Source organism: Gymnoscopelus microlampas (assembly GCF_963454915.1).
Source record: "Gymnoscopelus microlampas genome assembly, chromosome: 4".
NCBI lineage: Eukaryota > Metazoa > Chordata > Actinopteri > Myctophiformes > Myctophidae > Gymnoscopelus > Gymnoscopelus microlampas.
The window spans coordinates 13618415-13633414 of NC_139941.1; the positions used below are offsets into that span (position 1 = coordinate 13618415).

Here is a 15000-nt window from a genome sequence, read left to right on the forward strand (position 1 = left end):
GGCACAGAAATGCCAGAAAGACATTTTACCGAACGTCGCTACATCTTAGAACTATTGAAACATCACTATAAGCAAGTGCTATCTTGCTTCATGTTGTCCATGTACATCTTCTGCTGTTTTATCATAGAACACTCAAACCCAAGGCTGACAGCTCGCCAAAAGAATCCATAGAACACTCTGTGTGAACCTCTTGAATTGCACACACCAATGCCATTGTTAGACTCTCTTTCAACTCCTTCAGACAAAAAAATAAAATAAAAGAAACCCACCACTTTTCTCTCGATAGAACTCCATTTAACCCATTCAAGCCGGGCACGCATCTGTGTCACTTTAGATTTCTTTGGCTATTGAAAAATAGCAGATATAAAGCTTATAGAGTGCTGCGCTATGAACTTGTAGATCTGCTATTTTTTGGGAGAAAATCGTGTACATTTTGTGCAAATCTTTGAATATATATATTTTTTAAGCAAACATTTGTAACTCAAATCTTTGCTTCTGGATTCTACGAATGTCTTCAAAACTGTTTTTTGAAAAAAGGTATGTTGCTATATATCATTGGTTCTCAAACCTTTTCATGTCAAGGACCCCCAAAATTATATGTATCTGGCCGTGGACCCCCATCTAAAAATATTTTGTTCCAGGGAACCCCCCCCCCCCCCCCCCTCCCCCTCCCCCAGAAGTTGTAACATGAGTTAAAAATGTTCACTTAAAAAAATCTATATTCCAAGATTTGCAAAAAAAAAATCACGATGAAAAAAAATAGCAGATCTACAAGCTCATAGCGCGGCACTCGGTGCCACGCTATGAGCTTGTAGATCTGCTATTTTTCAATAGCTAAAGAAATTCTTAGAATGACACACACAGATGCGTTCCCGGTCTTAATGGGTTAACCGTTTAGAAAGCCCCCATGGGGGGGTGTAGAACACGGACTAGTTCACTTGGCCGTTTTCCCATTAACTCCCTGCCCCAGCCTTGCCCCCCTTGCTGTGGGCTATTGATCGTTTCTGACAATTTACAACAATGATCCACCCGGGGACGGGTCGGCTCAGGGCTCACACGCTCTCCTTCTATCAAGTGTCCTGACTCACTCACTCACTCACACACACACACACACACACAAACACACGCGCGCGCACGCTCGTTGGCTCGCACACGGGAGCTGCCCGCCGTGAGGACACGGTCTTGTGCTGTTGAATGACTGAGCAGTAGTTCTCAAACTTTTTCCGATTTTTTATATGTATTTGACCGCAGACCGATTTTCGACATTTTTCAAAATGTTTCAAAAATAGCAGATGTACAAGCTCGCAGCTCGGCACGAAGTGACGCGCTGTGAGCTTGTACATCTGCTAATTTTGAATAGCTAACGTACAAATGGATAAAGTGGTGGAAATGATTGTGATGCTATGTTACCTACTTTTAAGCTGGGGACCCCCTGGAACCCCCTCAAGGACCCCACTTTGAGAACCACTGCCGTAGACTAACTGATTCTCAACCTTTTTTTGTATTTAAAAGACCTTGAGTTTGATAATGTCTATTTCTCAGGATCGTGTTGATTGACCTCTGAGAGTTAGATATTGTCACTGACAGACAGACAGACAGATGGATGGATGGATGGAGAGAGGGATGAGAGTAATGGAGGGATAGAGGGGAGGTCAAGGGTAGCTGACATCCATCAGACGTTGCTCTTTCTCTCCGGGTAACACATCTCTGACAAGCGCGCACGCACGCACGCTCGCACACAAAGGGTTAAAGGTCATGTCAAAGCCAATTGGTGAGGTTCAGTGATATCTTGTGCTGTGTGTGTGTGTGTGTGTGTGTGTGTGTGTGTGTGTGTGTGTGTGTGTGTGTGTGTGTGTGTGTGTGTGTGTGTGTGTGTGTGTGTGTGTGTGTGTGTGTGTGTGTGTGTGTGTCTGTATAGTGTGGGTTTATTGAGAAAAAGAGAAAGCTGGCAAAAAAATGGATTGAGCCAGTCATATAGGCCGACACTGTTTGTTTATGCTTTAGAGACTAAAGACACACACTCAGTGTGTGCGTGTGCGCGTTTGTGCGCGTGCCAAAGGTTTATCTCGTAAATAGCACCCAGGGGACCTGTACGTTGCACTTACTGTGAACTCTGAGCGGATATATTTTACTGCTATCGCAACTCAGGGGAAAATTTATTTTCACCTTTTTTTCCCTTCTCTTCTATTCATCCTGTAGATGGTTGTGCGGTTTTGCTGTTTGTGTTCCCTGCGTACAAATGTCTGGCGCCTAGCAGCAGCGCTTCAAAAACTTTATCGCATTGTGCAGGATTTCATCATGAACTGAGTGAGCACCGGGGTCTGGAGGTATATAGATGCTGTGCTACATAGCAGGTGGCTCGTCTTAACGGTGTCACGGAGCGAGCTGGGGTCAACGGAGAGATTTAGAGGGGCGTGTAATTGCATCGGCGGGGCAACCGAAAGGTCGTAAGTTCGCCAAAGGCCACGGCCAATTTTCCCTCTTTTTGTCCTTGAGCGGACAAAAATGTTCAGTTGATCTAGATACCAAAAAAAGAAAAGTGGGACATCTTTAGAGACCGGCTGAAGTTAATATTAAAATGCTAAGCGTTGAGAGGGTATGCATGCATGTACCCTCTCAGAGATGCAAAATGGATCAATTAACGCTGAAGATTTTGCTGTGTAATTTGTATTCATCGTTCGTTTGTGTTACATCATCTTGAAATTATCATATAACACAGTTGTTTTAACAATTTTAACAATTTGTGCATTTACAAAGCGATGGATATATTTAGTAGATACCGTAGATTGATTGATTGATTGATTAATTGATTGATTGATTGATTGATTGATTGATTGATTGATTGACTGTTGACCCCTTGAGGGAATTCCGGTGTAAGCATGAAAAACAAAACGAAGATTGTGGACGAACAAACCACAAAACGTTAAGCCCCCCCCATTTGGTTCCATTTGAAAGTTCTCTGAGTGAAATGAAGACTGGGGATTGGACAAGTGCACGGTGTGATGCTGTGGCAGGTTGCAGGTTTTCAGTTTAGTGCTGAGCGGTCGTCTTATCTGGGTCAACGTGTGTTTATTATTGATGTCAGGAACGCGGCTTGTTATCAGCGAGGCAGTGAGCATTAGAAATATATGCTGGCAGCCAAATCCTTCTCCACGCTGCTGATATGCAGTGATGTCCCACATATTACATGTATGAATACCAATACCCCAGGGATGCAAGCCGGCGCACGCATGCATATACGGGAGCACATGCACGCACGCACACACACATACAGACTCATGTGAGCACTACAACCCCAAGCAACTATGACTCGCACACATGCACACACACAGAGTGTACACAAACATACGGTATGTGTACATAAACAACGACATGCATGTGCATGCACACACACACAGTCACACACACACACAATTAAACATTTCTGATCATTATCTTTCTAATACGCACGCACGCACGCACGCACGCACGCACGCACGCACGCACGCACGCACGCACGCACACACACACACACTCACACTCACACTCACACTTTCTTTCTTTCTCTCTCTCTGTGTTCCACTCCTACACACTCACACGCTTAAAGTACATGGCAGGGTGAGTTTAGGCCTTGCAATCACAATTTGTTATACGCCTAAAAAGTGATGATGATGATGATGATGATCATCATCATCTCCCATCATGTAAGTGGGAGCTCAGTACAGATGCAATCTACTATACTCCCCTCTGCCCTGCATGCACTGCATCTGTACTCTGCACCGCATATGGCTCAAGGGCACAAGAAAGCTTCAGAATGAACCAAGAACGCAAGCATGTTGCAAATCTACACGCCGTGAACTTGTGACCCCGGCGAACGAAGTAGCATAAATTAAGCATTAACACGCACGTTCCTCCAAAACAGTTGGGTGACAAGCGATCTGGGAATCCATTTGGATATTTATTTATTTATGTCTTAACCTCTGGGGCAAACTCGTTTCAATGCCTGAATAACAGCAAATCAGACTAATTTGCCTGCTCCCTGCTCAGGGGCCTGCCCCCTAGCAGAGCTCCCATTCAACTGGCCGGTGATCCTGCTGACAGCTTTTCATTGCAAATTGAAAATCTGTCTTGAGAGATTATAGCTTGACAGCTGGTACGTCATTTGCTCTTTTTTTTAAATATAATTGCCGTCCTTCTGTCCATCTGTCTGTCTCTCCGTCCATCCGTCTAGCACTTTGGTCCAAAACCAAGATATCTTGAAAACTAGTCATTGTGTTGCCATGGCATTTGCTGTGCAACCTCACAATCTTCGGCCTGCCCTCTAGTACTAAAATGTCCTCTTGCACACTGTGAGGGACCATAAGGCAACACAGTTTGTTTAATTTCCCCGCCAAAAAAAGTGATAAATGATTAACAAAATGTCATAACAAACAAGTTATAGGGCCCTTAACAGAAGTCAAAAGAACATAACTCTACTGAAAATATTGTTTAACAAAACAGGAAATGAACTCATCTAACAGACCCCCCCCCCTTTCAATCAAGTCTCTTGGTATGGTCCATGGCTTGGCCCCACCCTCATCTTTTGCTATTCCAGGAAGCAGCCCGGTAACTCTAACCAGAGCCATTCAAGGAGAGTTGCGTCACATGCATCCACTTCATCGGGCCAGGTCTTCTACATAGCAGTCTATTGGTGAATAGTGACAAAGCCCTAAAGCCCTAAATCTGTGAGTGTTTGTAACTATTTCCAGTTTTACATGAACCACGTGACCGGTGCTGTTTCTGCCCCCTCATTGGCGGAACTCTCTAATACAAGGCTCCGACTTAAACAAAGAGAAATGTATTAATACAACAATAATTATCAAACAATGTAAACCAAGTGAGCAAAAACAATGCAATGTGCAAAAAACAACGCAACGTGCAAAAACAATGCAAACAAAACAAACTGGTCGTGTTTTTATGTATTTTAAATGACTGCAAAACTAAACAAAATGATGGCGGCATGGGTGTGTTTGTGGAGTCTTATCTCAATGTGTGGCTGTGGTCACGGCCATCACACACACACACACACACACGAGATATCTCAGAACATAATGCTTGTATTGATAAGAATCTTGCTGAGTGCATTCATACTCCCCGGAGGATGAGCCCTATCTCTATGAGTGACCCACTGATCATTCCTCTAGTGCAGGGTTCTGCAACAGGGGGTCTTCAGAGATACTGCAGGGGGGGGTCCCGCCAAATCTTTGTGTGATAGGATTTAAAACGTTTTTTTTACTTTAACCACTTGAACTCTAGCATCCCCGTTCTGAGGAGAACTTCAGCCAAGAATAGCAGATCTTCAAGCTCACAACGCCTCGCGCTGCGAGGCGTTGTGAGCTTGTAGATCGGCTATTTTCGGCAAAGAGGTTTGGTATTCAGGGAAAAAAGGGCACAGAGGGAAAAGTCCACGTTCACCAAGTATCGATGGTCTAAATGGTTAAATGTCGGAAAACACACGTTAACATGAATCCAACATTGATGATAGTGCTGTCAAACAACTCTATGAAGCTATCTATGAAATCTATGAAACAGTGTAATCTGCAAAACAATGTTATACAATATGTAGCGGGGGTCCCTGCTTTATCTCTCTCTCAGCTAGGGGGTCCTTGGCCTAAAAAACAGCTCTAGTGTTTTCTGTTTTCAGGACACTTTGTACTGTTGCTTTGAGATGAGATATACTTTATGAATCCCAAAGGGAAATTGTGGCGTTACAGCAGCACAGTGCAACAATAAGTAAATAAATAAGTAATCAACAGACAGACACAAACACAACAAACACAGATGGACATAGACACAAGACACACTAGACCTAGTGTTGCCAGATTCTGGGAGAGAAACAAGCAACCAGGTCTAGGAAAACCAGCCCAAAAGAAGCGACTATGGGCCACGTGAGCACTTTAACATATACATCAGCTATTTGAAAATAGCAGATCTACAAGCTCACAACGCGTCGCAATACGACGCGTTGTGAGCTTGTAGATCGGCTATTGTCAAATAAAATCTTGCGGGGGAAATTATAATAAGTAGATCTGGCAACCCAGACTAGAGTATAACATGAGTATAAAACATATATTTTTGTACTTTTATCTCCATAATTCCTCCTTCTGTGTGTGTGTGTGTGTGTGTGTGTGTGTGTGTGCGTGTGTGTGTGTGTGTGTGTGTGTGTGTGTGTGTGTGTGTGTGTGTGTGTGTGTGTGTGTGTGTGCGTGTGTGCGTGCGTGTGTGCGTGCGTGCGTGCGTGCGTGCGGGTGGGTGGGTGGGTGGGTGTGCGTGTCTCTGAGCTGCAAAGTGGGAAAAAAACTCCACCACTCTCACCATTTGTCTTGCTGTTATAAAAGCACTCGCTAACAAACTACTCTTTCTCCATTCTCCTCCTCTTCTTCTTCTCCCTCTCCTCTCTCTCATATCCTCCTCTCTCTCTCCAGGTTGGAGGGTCCGTCATACGAGGTGATGCAGCTGGAGTTTGAGGTGGATAACGTCATTAACCTGGTGCCCACCCAGGTCCTCCACTGGGGCATAGAGTACCCGGGGGTCCCGCAGGCCACGGCCCCTCGCTCCGAGAAGGTCTCCTACCTCTATATAAGCAGCACGGACATCCAGGGCATCGTACCACTGGCTGAGGTAAAGGCAACACACACACACACACGCGCGCGCACACGCACACGCACGCACACACACACACACACACACACACACACACACACACACACACACACACACACACACACACACACACACACACACACACACACACACACACACACACACACACACACACACACACACACAGAAATGACAAAACGTTGACCTTTAGACACAATAATACTTAGGATTTTGCTGTGCACAAAACCCAAGTTAGACGCATGAGAACAGCTTATCCTGTCAGTATATTAGAGTTAAAGTAACACAGCAGACACTCTCTCACACCCTCCTCTCCTCTACTCGTCCATCCTTGCTCCGTCTCTCTCTCTCTCTCTCTCTCTCTCTCTCTCTCTCTCTCTCTCTCTCTCTCTCTCTCTCTCTCTCTCTCTCTCTCTCTCTCTCTCTCGCCCGTATCATCTCTGTCTCTCTCTCCATCCTTGCTCTCTTCTCTCTGACACCCACCCGGGGACGATCAAATCTAAAAGGTCAGCCTGTTTGCTCCCCTGCTGTGACTACAAAGCCTCTCCCTCTTCTCTCTCTCTCTCTCTCTCTCTCTCTCTCTCTCTCTCTCTCTCTCTCTCTCTCGCACTGTCTGTCTGTCTGTCTGTCTCACACACACACACACACACACACACACACACACACACACACACACACACACACACACACACACACACACACACACACACACACACACACACACACACACACACACACACACGCAAATGTACGGAAGCTTGCATGCACACACATACACATTCACATTCATAGACACGCACATGCGCCAGCAGAAACCCCCCCCCCCACACACACACACACACACACACACACACACACACAGACAGACACGTGCACCATGGCGCCCCCTGTGTGCGGCATCACGCTGGCAGGTATTAGAGTGACGGTCACGTCTGCGGAGACACAAACCCGATGACAATCTGTACGTCTCACAACACCTGCTTATATCACATCCCTCCTGCATACATCACATAGTGTCGCTGTCAAGGCAGAAACCTCTTATCTCCACATTCAAGTTTATTTTTTTCATAAATGAACGCCCTACTTTATCACACAACAGCGTCGCACTAAAGTATCAAAAGTAGCAGATCTACAAGCTCGAAACGCGGCGCGCAGCGGCGCGTTTCGAGCTTGTAGATCTGCTACTTTTGATGCTTTTGAGTTTGAATCATGAAAAGTAACGGTTTTGGATATATGAGGTTTCCACCCGACAGAGACGAGAGAGAGTCTCCATTCAAACACAATATTAAGAACACAGACACAGACTAATAAATGATGTGACAGCAAGCTTTACCGTGGCCATTTGTTCTTGTGCTTTTGTTACTTATAGGCTTGTTTGTTTTCTTCACCACAACGTAACATTTAATCTGGATAGCATGTTAATTAGACAGATGCTGTAGGTCAGGGGTCTTCAACGGGGGGTCCGGGACCCCTAGGGGGTTCTCAGAGTTACTACAGGGGGGCCCGCAAAATATTTGTCTGATATGATTTTTCTTTTCTTACATTAACCAATTGAACCCTAGCATTCCTTTTTTGAGGAGAACTTTAGCCAAAAATAGCCGATCTACAAGCTCACAATGTGAGTTTGTAGATCGGCTATTTTTTCCAAAGAATTATAGGTGTAGAGGGAAAAAAGAGACCAAGTAAGTTTAATCTGAAACACAATTTTATACAACTAGAGTTTCGGGGGGCTACGCCCCCCTCAACCCCAGCCGCGCACGGGGCTTTGCGTTTGTTGGTCCCTCCGTGTCCCTGTGTCTGTATCCGTGTAGCTGCAGCACAGAGTGGGCAGTATAGATGGGGATTATGGCTGTTAGAGGCATGTACGCGCACGGGGCCCGCGTGGGCGTGTGTATATGGGGGTAGACAAATTGTCTAAGTAACATTTGCAAAAAGGAAAAAAAAAAGAAAAAATTGTAAGAAAGTGTAATGTAAAAGTTACAAAATGAGGAAAAATAAGTAGAAGAAATTATATTTTGTATGTTTCGCGGACCACCAGGGGGTCCGCGGACCCCCTGGTGGTCCGCGCGGAAATCGTGGGATGAAAATTTCCAAAAGGAAAAAAAAAAAAAAAAAAAAAAAAATATGAAGGTGCTTGCTTGTTTTTCTGCAAGCTGGCGAATGGCAGCCCTTTCTGCAAGATGGCGGCCGCCTGGTGTTGTTGTGAGTACGTTAGTTACTGTGGTGGCTGTGGAGCTACATAGTTCTCCAGAAGACACACACAAACATACACCATCTACAATGGACGAACTGAGCAGCAATATAGACATTCACCACACGAACGTGCATTGTTGACAAAGTGATTGCACAGCCGCTGCAGGCATGACAACCAGGTTAGCGTTAGCGACATGGCAGCTATCACAGCGCCCTGTCCGTCGTGCTGCAACTGCCTGTGATGGCTACAGCAGTAACAGCAAGCTGTCTGCGATGCCATTGTCTGGATAGAGGGGGTCCCTGCTTCATCTCTCTCTCAGCTAGGGGTCCTTAGCCTGAAAAACGTTGAAGACCCCTGCTATAGGTTAAAGGCATTGTAGGGAGTTCAGACATAATCAAAGAAAAAAACTGTTGTCAAACACCGCCCCTCCAGCAGTTCTTTTCCCCGACCACCAGGGGGTGACGCAGGGGGGACTTTTTAAATGAGTCATGCCCAAAATAGGTTGCCTTATGCGGATACAATTCGCGGAAATGCCCGACCCTACGGTTCTCTGAATTTATATTTTTAAATAGGCTCTTTCATGATAAATTGACCACATATATGAAGCTAAACAACTAAATTCTATCCAAACGATTTTTTAAAAGTAAATTATGTGCCTCAAAAAAGAAGTTTGAGAGCGTTTTAAAACCGAAAGTAAAAAGTTGATACGGGCACGGACGCGCACGGACACGCACATGCGTGCGTTAATTTACGACCCGGACATAAACAACATGAACATAAACAGAAGGGAAAATACGGATTTCAGACAGAGGACTGTGTTTCAATGAAGGAAAACACCCCAGCATCATTATATAGTGGCTGATAGAGGGGAGAAAATGCAAAAAATATATATATACATATTTTTTAAATTTAGGCTTAATGTTCCCTACAATGCCTTTAATTGTTTACTTGGTATCCTATAGTTCAATATTACAGATTTTTATTTTGATAGTATTATTGTTAAGACTGATGCTAGGTTCTTAGTTTACCTGTGATCCTATTTTACTGAGGCACTACAATGTCTCTCTGTATTTGATGTATGCGTTTACCCTGCTTATTGTCGCTCTGGTTAAGAGCATCTGATAAATACCTACATTTTAAATCGCAAGCGTTGAGAACCCTCTGTTTGAGTACCGGCTGTTGGATTTGTTTCCACAAGATACCATTTAACCAAACAAACCCTATCAGGGTGAACATTCACAACGCATCGTGTTGCGGCACGTTGTGAGCTTATAGTTGGGTCATTTTGAGCAAAGATATTTGGTATAGAGGTGAAAAGTTAAAGGGCCTGGTACAGACCCCTGGTGGACCTCGGGCAAGAAAGTATACAGGGTATAAGTGGTTTAAAAATATATCAAAATAAAAATAGGCACAGCAACATTGTGCAGCGATCAATTCTACACATTACTGGTGGTGGTGTTGATTCTGACTAATGGACCTCTAAACAATTACATGTTTTATATAAAACTCAGTCGTATATCATTCTACACATAATATCAGCAGCAGCATTTGTTTGATCAGATCAGATAGAAAGTACTTTCTAGTGTACTGTACCTGCTTAGAAAACCATAACAGAACAACAGAGGCTCAGGAGGTTCAGATATAAATCAACTTCTGACATGGTAATGTACATGCACTAGATAGCACTACTCATCTACCTCTGAATTGCCAGTCAGCACTGCACACCACGTTGATATGGGACACACACGCCAAGTAAATTAAAGAGGTGGTGCCATGTTTTTGCACTTTTTCTGTTTTTCATGTGTCTATGAGGTTGATAGAACTTCATTAAGCCCCCCGTTGGTGGTTTTATGGAGTTCTATGTCTTCTCTGATTATTTGGAGTTTCTTCCTGGAGGCTGAAATCTTGAGGGTCAAACGTGCCAATAGAGAAACAGCCCTTTAGTGACATCACAGAGCCCCCAAAAAACATACCCTCCCCCTCATTATGATAACACAACAGGTGTGGGCATGAGGAGGAGGAGGGACTAGGACAGGTGGGTGGTGCTAAGGTGGTGGAGGAGGTGCTAAGGTGAGAACCAGGCATACTTAATGAACTGGAGGCGTGTCCACATAATATTTTTTTTTTTTACAATTTCTGTACACTTTTTTTTATTTTTTTATCCTTAGATAATAATAATACCTTATGATCAGGTTTTAGGGTTGAAAAATATCATGGCACTCCATCTTTAAAAAAAATATTTTTCACATGTTATACTCCACACAACGAGTACACAGATGATTTGCTGTCTAAAAAGTTCCCCTTTAACCCTATAGTTCTGGATTTGGGACTTTTCTTGTAATCGCAGCGAAGTGAGCAACATCAAGCAATGCCATTATTACAGCGATACACACACATACGTATACATAGTATATTGACCTATATCCACCTATTTTGGTCCTTCAAATTCCATATTTATTACAGTAAAGGATGGCATTTTGGAGGATGATGTCGGATTTTGGAATGTATATCTGAGCCTCCAGAAGCCTTTTGACCCCGCACACACACACACACACACACACACACACACACACACACACACACACACACACACACACACACACACACACACACACACACACACACACACACGCACACCGGCGATGGCCCGCTGAAGTCATCCCATAAGTACCTCCGGCTAAGAGCAGGTTGGGCCTGTGCTTTTCAAGACTTACCCACCTCCATTACTAGTGTGCTGCAGCTAATCTGGTCTGATAGCCTTCCCTCACGCAGCAAAGCCCCGGCCCAGGGAAACTCAATTTGGTGCCAGGCTTTCTGACACACACCATCTCCCCCCCGCTGGGCAGGAAGCAGACTTCAGGAGTCTCTTTTTTTAGAAGCAGATTGTTGTCGTTGTCGTTTTTTGGTGCAATTAATTCGTCCCCGGAAATACAAATGTTGTTTGTGTCATTTGTTTTGGTGTTTTCTTTTTCGAAGCGAGGTTGATTTGTATGAAGGAGGCAGTGGTGGAAAGTAACTAAGTACATGTACAAGTAAAATTTTGAAATATTTGTACTTTACTTGAGTATTTCCAATTTCCAGTACTTTTACTTCTACTCCACTACATCTCAGAGGCAAATATTGTACTTTTACTCCACTTCAATTATTTGAAAACTTTAGTTGCTAGTATACTTTGTAGATTTTGATTATTATTACAAAACATACATTAACCACTTCAGCCCTACAGTATATACATTTCGGCCATTTTTAAATAGCAGATCTACAAGCTCACAATGCGTCACATCGCGATGCATTGTCAGCTTGTAGATCTGCTATTTTCAAAAGATTTTTATACATTTGAAAACTTGAAATGGGACATGCTGCATAATGAGTACTTTTACTTTTGGTACTTTAAGTACATTTTGATGCCAATGCCTTTGTACTTTTACTCAAGTACATTTAGAGTTCTGGACTTTTACTTATAGAGTATTTCTATATTGCAGTATTGATACTTTTACCTAAGTAAAAAAAATGTAGTACTTGTTCCACCACTAGAAGCCAGGAGGCATCAACTATATGAATAGTTTGAAACATTTGCAGGTGAATTTTCTTATTCGTCACACTCCAGGTGTGTAAAGACCTTTACTGGGGGGGGGGGGTGGGTTGGGGTTCGGCTGCTGCTTTTGAAGTAGTACAGTAATGTCCCCCTAAAACCTCACGGCAAACTACATACTTCGGATTGACATTAAGATAACGAGCGCGGGTTTGTTCCTTCCGGATGACGCCATTACACTAAGAGGGCTTTTCTTACCCAAGAACAAAATAATAACACACGCAATTTTCACACAGAGAGTGCTACAAATGGAACCAATTTGTACACACTCTTTTAACCCATTCCATCCGGGAATGCATCTGTGTCATTTAAGATTTTAGCTATAACCATTATCTTATACTTTGGCTATTCAAAAATAAAAGATCTACAAGCTCGTAGCGCGCCACCGAGTGCCGCGCTACGAGCTTGTAGATCTTCCGTTTTTGAAAAATCGTGAAAATGTATGCAAATATTTGAATATATACATATTTTTAAAGCGAACATTTAAATAATTAAAATCTTTGCTTCTGGGGGTCCCTGGAAACATATTTTGAGATGGGGGTCCGCGGCCAAATACGCTTCATTTTGGGTGGTCCTTGACATGAAAAAGTTTGAGAAGCACTTGATTATAGCAACATATACAAGTTTAAAAACAAAAAAATACTGATTTAGAAGACTTTGTAGAATCCCCAGAAGCAAAGATTTGATTTACAAATGTTTGCTTAAAATGTACATATTCAAAGATTTTCACAGTTTTTCAAAGATAGCAGATCTACACACTCGTATGAGCTTGTAGATCTTCTATTTTTGAATAGCCAAATAAATAAAAAAAATGACACAGATCCTTAAGGCCTTTGCACACAGGGTGCGATTAGTCAATCAGTTTTTACCGCATGCGAAAAGACGCACGAATCGAACTGGGTTCAATTGAAAAGAAAACGCATCGCCGCATCGCATCGCCGCACGGGGTGTGCATGAGGTCATTGAGAACCATGTGTTCATTTAAAAAATGATATTGTCAGTTTTTTCCGTGCGGAAAATCGCGGTCTAAATGGGTTAAATGATCACTGATACTTCTGTTGTGAAAGACCACGAATAGACTACACCTCGCCATCTCTCTCTAAAAGCGCCTAAAGGATCTCCAAAAAACAGCCTCTGCTTGGTGATTTGGCTGAGAGGGGTCACCGTCACAGGTCGTGAAGATGAAAGCCCCGCGGGCCAATCACGGGCCTCAGAAGTGAGCAGGAAAAACATAATGAGCCTGTCCCAAAACTCTGAAAAACAGTGTCTAAAAGCATCGACCAATCATATACAGTGCTACCACAACGGTGGGACACGGCTCTGCCGACTTGCGTGAGGGGCTGGTCTTATTACGGGGGAACAATGGGGGCAGAGAGAAAGAGCGAGAGATAAAGAGAGAAAAATACCCCTCTTCAGGAAACAAGGCATTATTAGAGGTAATTTACCTCTGAAAAATGCTGAAAAATAGGCCCCGTCTTTTAGAGAACAAAGTTGGAAGGAGAGAGAGAGAGAAAGAGAGAGAGAGAGTTTTCATTTTAAAAGTACTTTATTAAAACCATTATGGGCTGATTTGGAAGAAAACAAATTGAATATGACTTTTTTGGTGTAATCATACTATTTGGTGTAATCATAAATGAAACGCTGCCACCGCACGTTTCTGGAAACCACTTATAGCTTAATATCCATGTTTCACACTATAATTTTCAAATACTTGTGATATCAACATTGGTTTTAATCGCTGGTGGCACAGTTGGCGTTTTGAGCGAGTAGATTCAGGGTAAATAACTAGCCATCAAATAATCTGTTCATGAAATAGTCTAATATAAATTGTATTTTATTAGTATGTTGAGAATGTGGAGCAATGTGATAGATACAGATTTTTCATGCACGCATTATCCCTCCCATACCTGGGAGGGACGGCCCTGGTATGTGCTGTTGGTTGTCGTGTGCAATATAACATGAGGCTGAATATGCTGTATAAGCAATAAAAAGCTAAAAAAGATACAGGAGGACTGGTTGCTCTGCTGCCAGTTGCTGGTGACATGTTGTTACAAAGAGATACAGTACCAATAAATGCTCTCCTCTCATCACCTTGATGTGGATCAGCCAAGTTTAGAGTGCAAACCACAGTTTCTGGGATGACTTTTTACATCTCTTGACAGAGAGGCAGGCACGGCGACAGAAGCAGCATTGAGCCACCATGGCCACGCTGTTGACTCAGTTGCAAACCGATATGGTGAGAATTGGTTGGAAGCAATTTATGAATTGCACATACAGTAGTAGCCCGGTTGATAGTGAATATAACTACACTGTTATGTCACCTCCGGCTTTAGGATCCATCCATTCATTCCTTCTGCTCTGTCACTGCCGCCCGTGTCACTGTCCGTCTGTCATAATGATCCCTCTTGAGTTGACTAGATGACATTGACACTATCTATTATTACTAGACAGATGAGACAAGTGAAGCACAATAACAAACCGACAGACAAAGTAAGAGTTATACTATGCAGAAGTTTGTTGGTTACTTGTTCACATATCGCCGCGGTTGGATAGAAAACATTCCTATTTTTAGTTT

At 43.3% G+C, this 15000-nt stretch overlaps 1 protein-coding gene across 1 annotated transcript in view; it reads left to right on the top strand.

The window, feature by feature from the left end:
* The window catches only part of LOC311044407 (transmembrane protein 132D), a gene marked incomplete at both ends in the record, with an annotated part of 261852 nt that overhangs the window by 134970 nt on the left and 111882 nt on the right, over positions 1–15000 (top strand). Inside the window, one exon of the mRNA XM_084055959.1 lies at positions 6444–6639. Coding sequence (XP_083912085.1) covers positions 6444–6639 — 196 coding nt within the window. The remainder of the gene's footprint in view (positions 1–6443; positions 6640–15000) is intronic.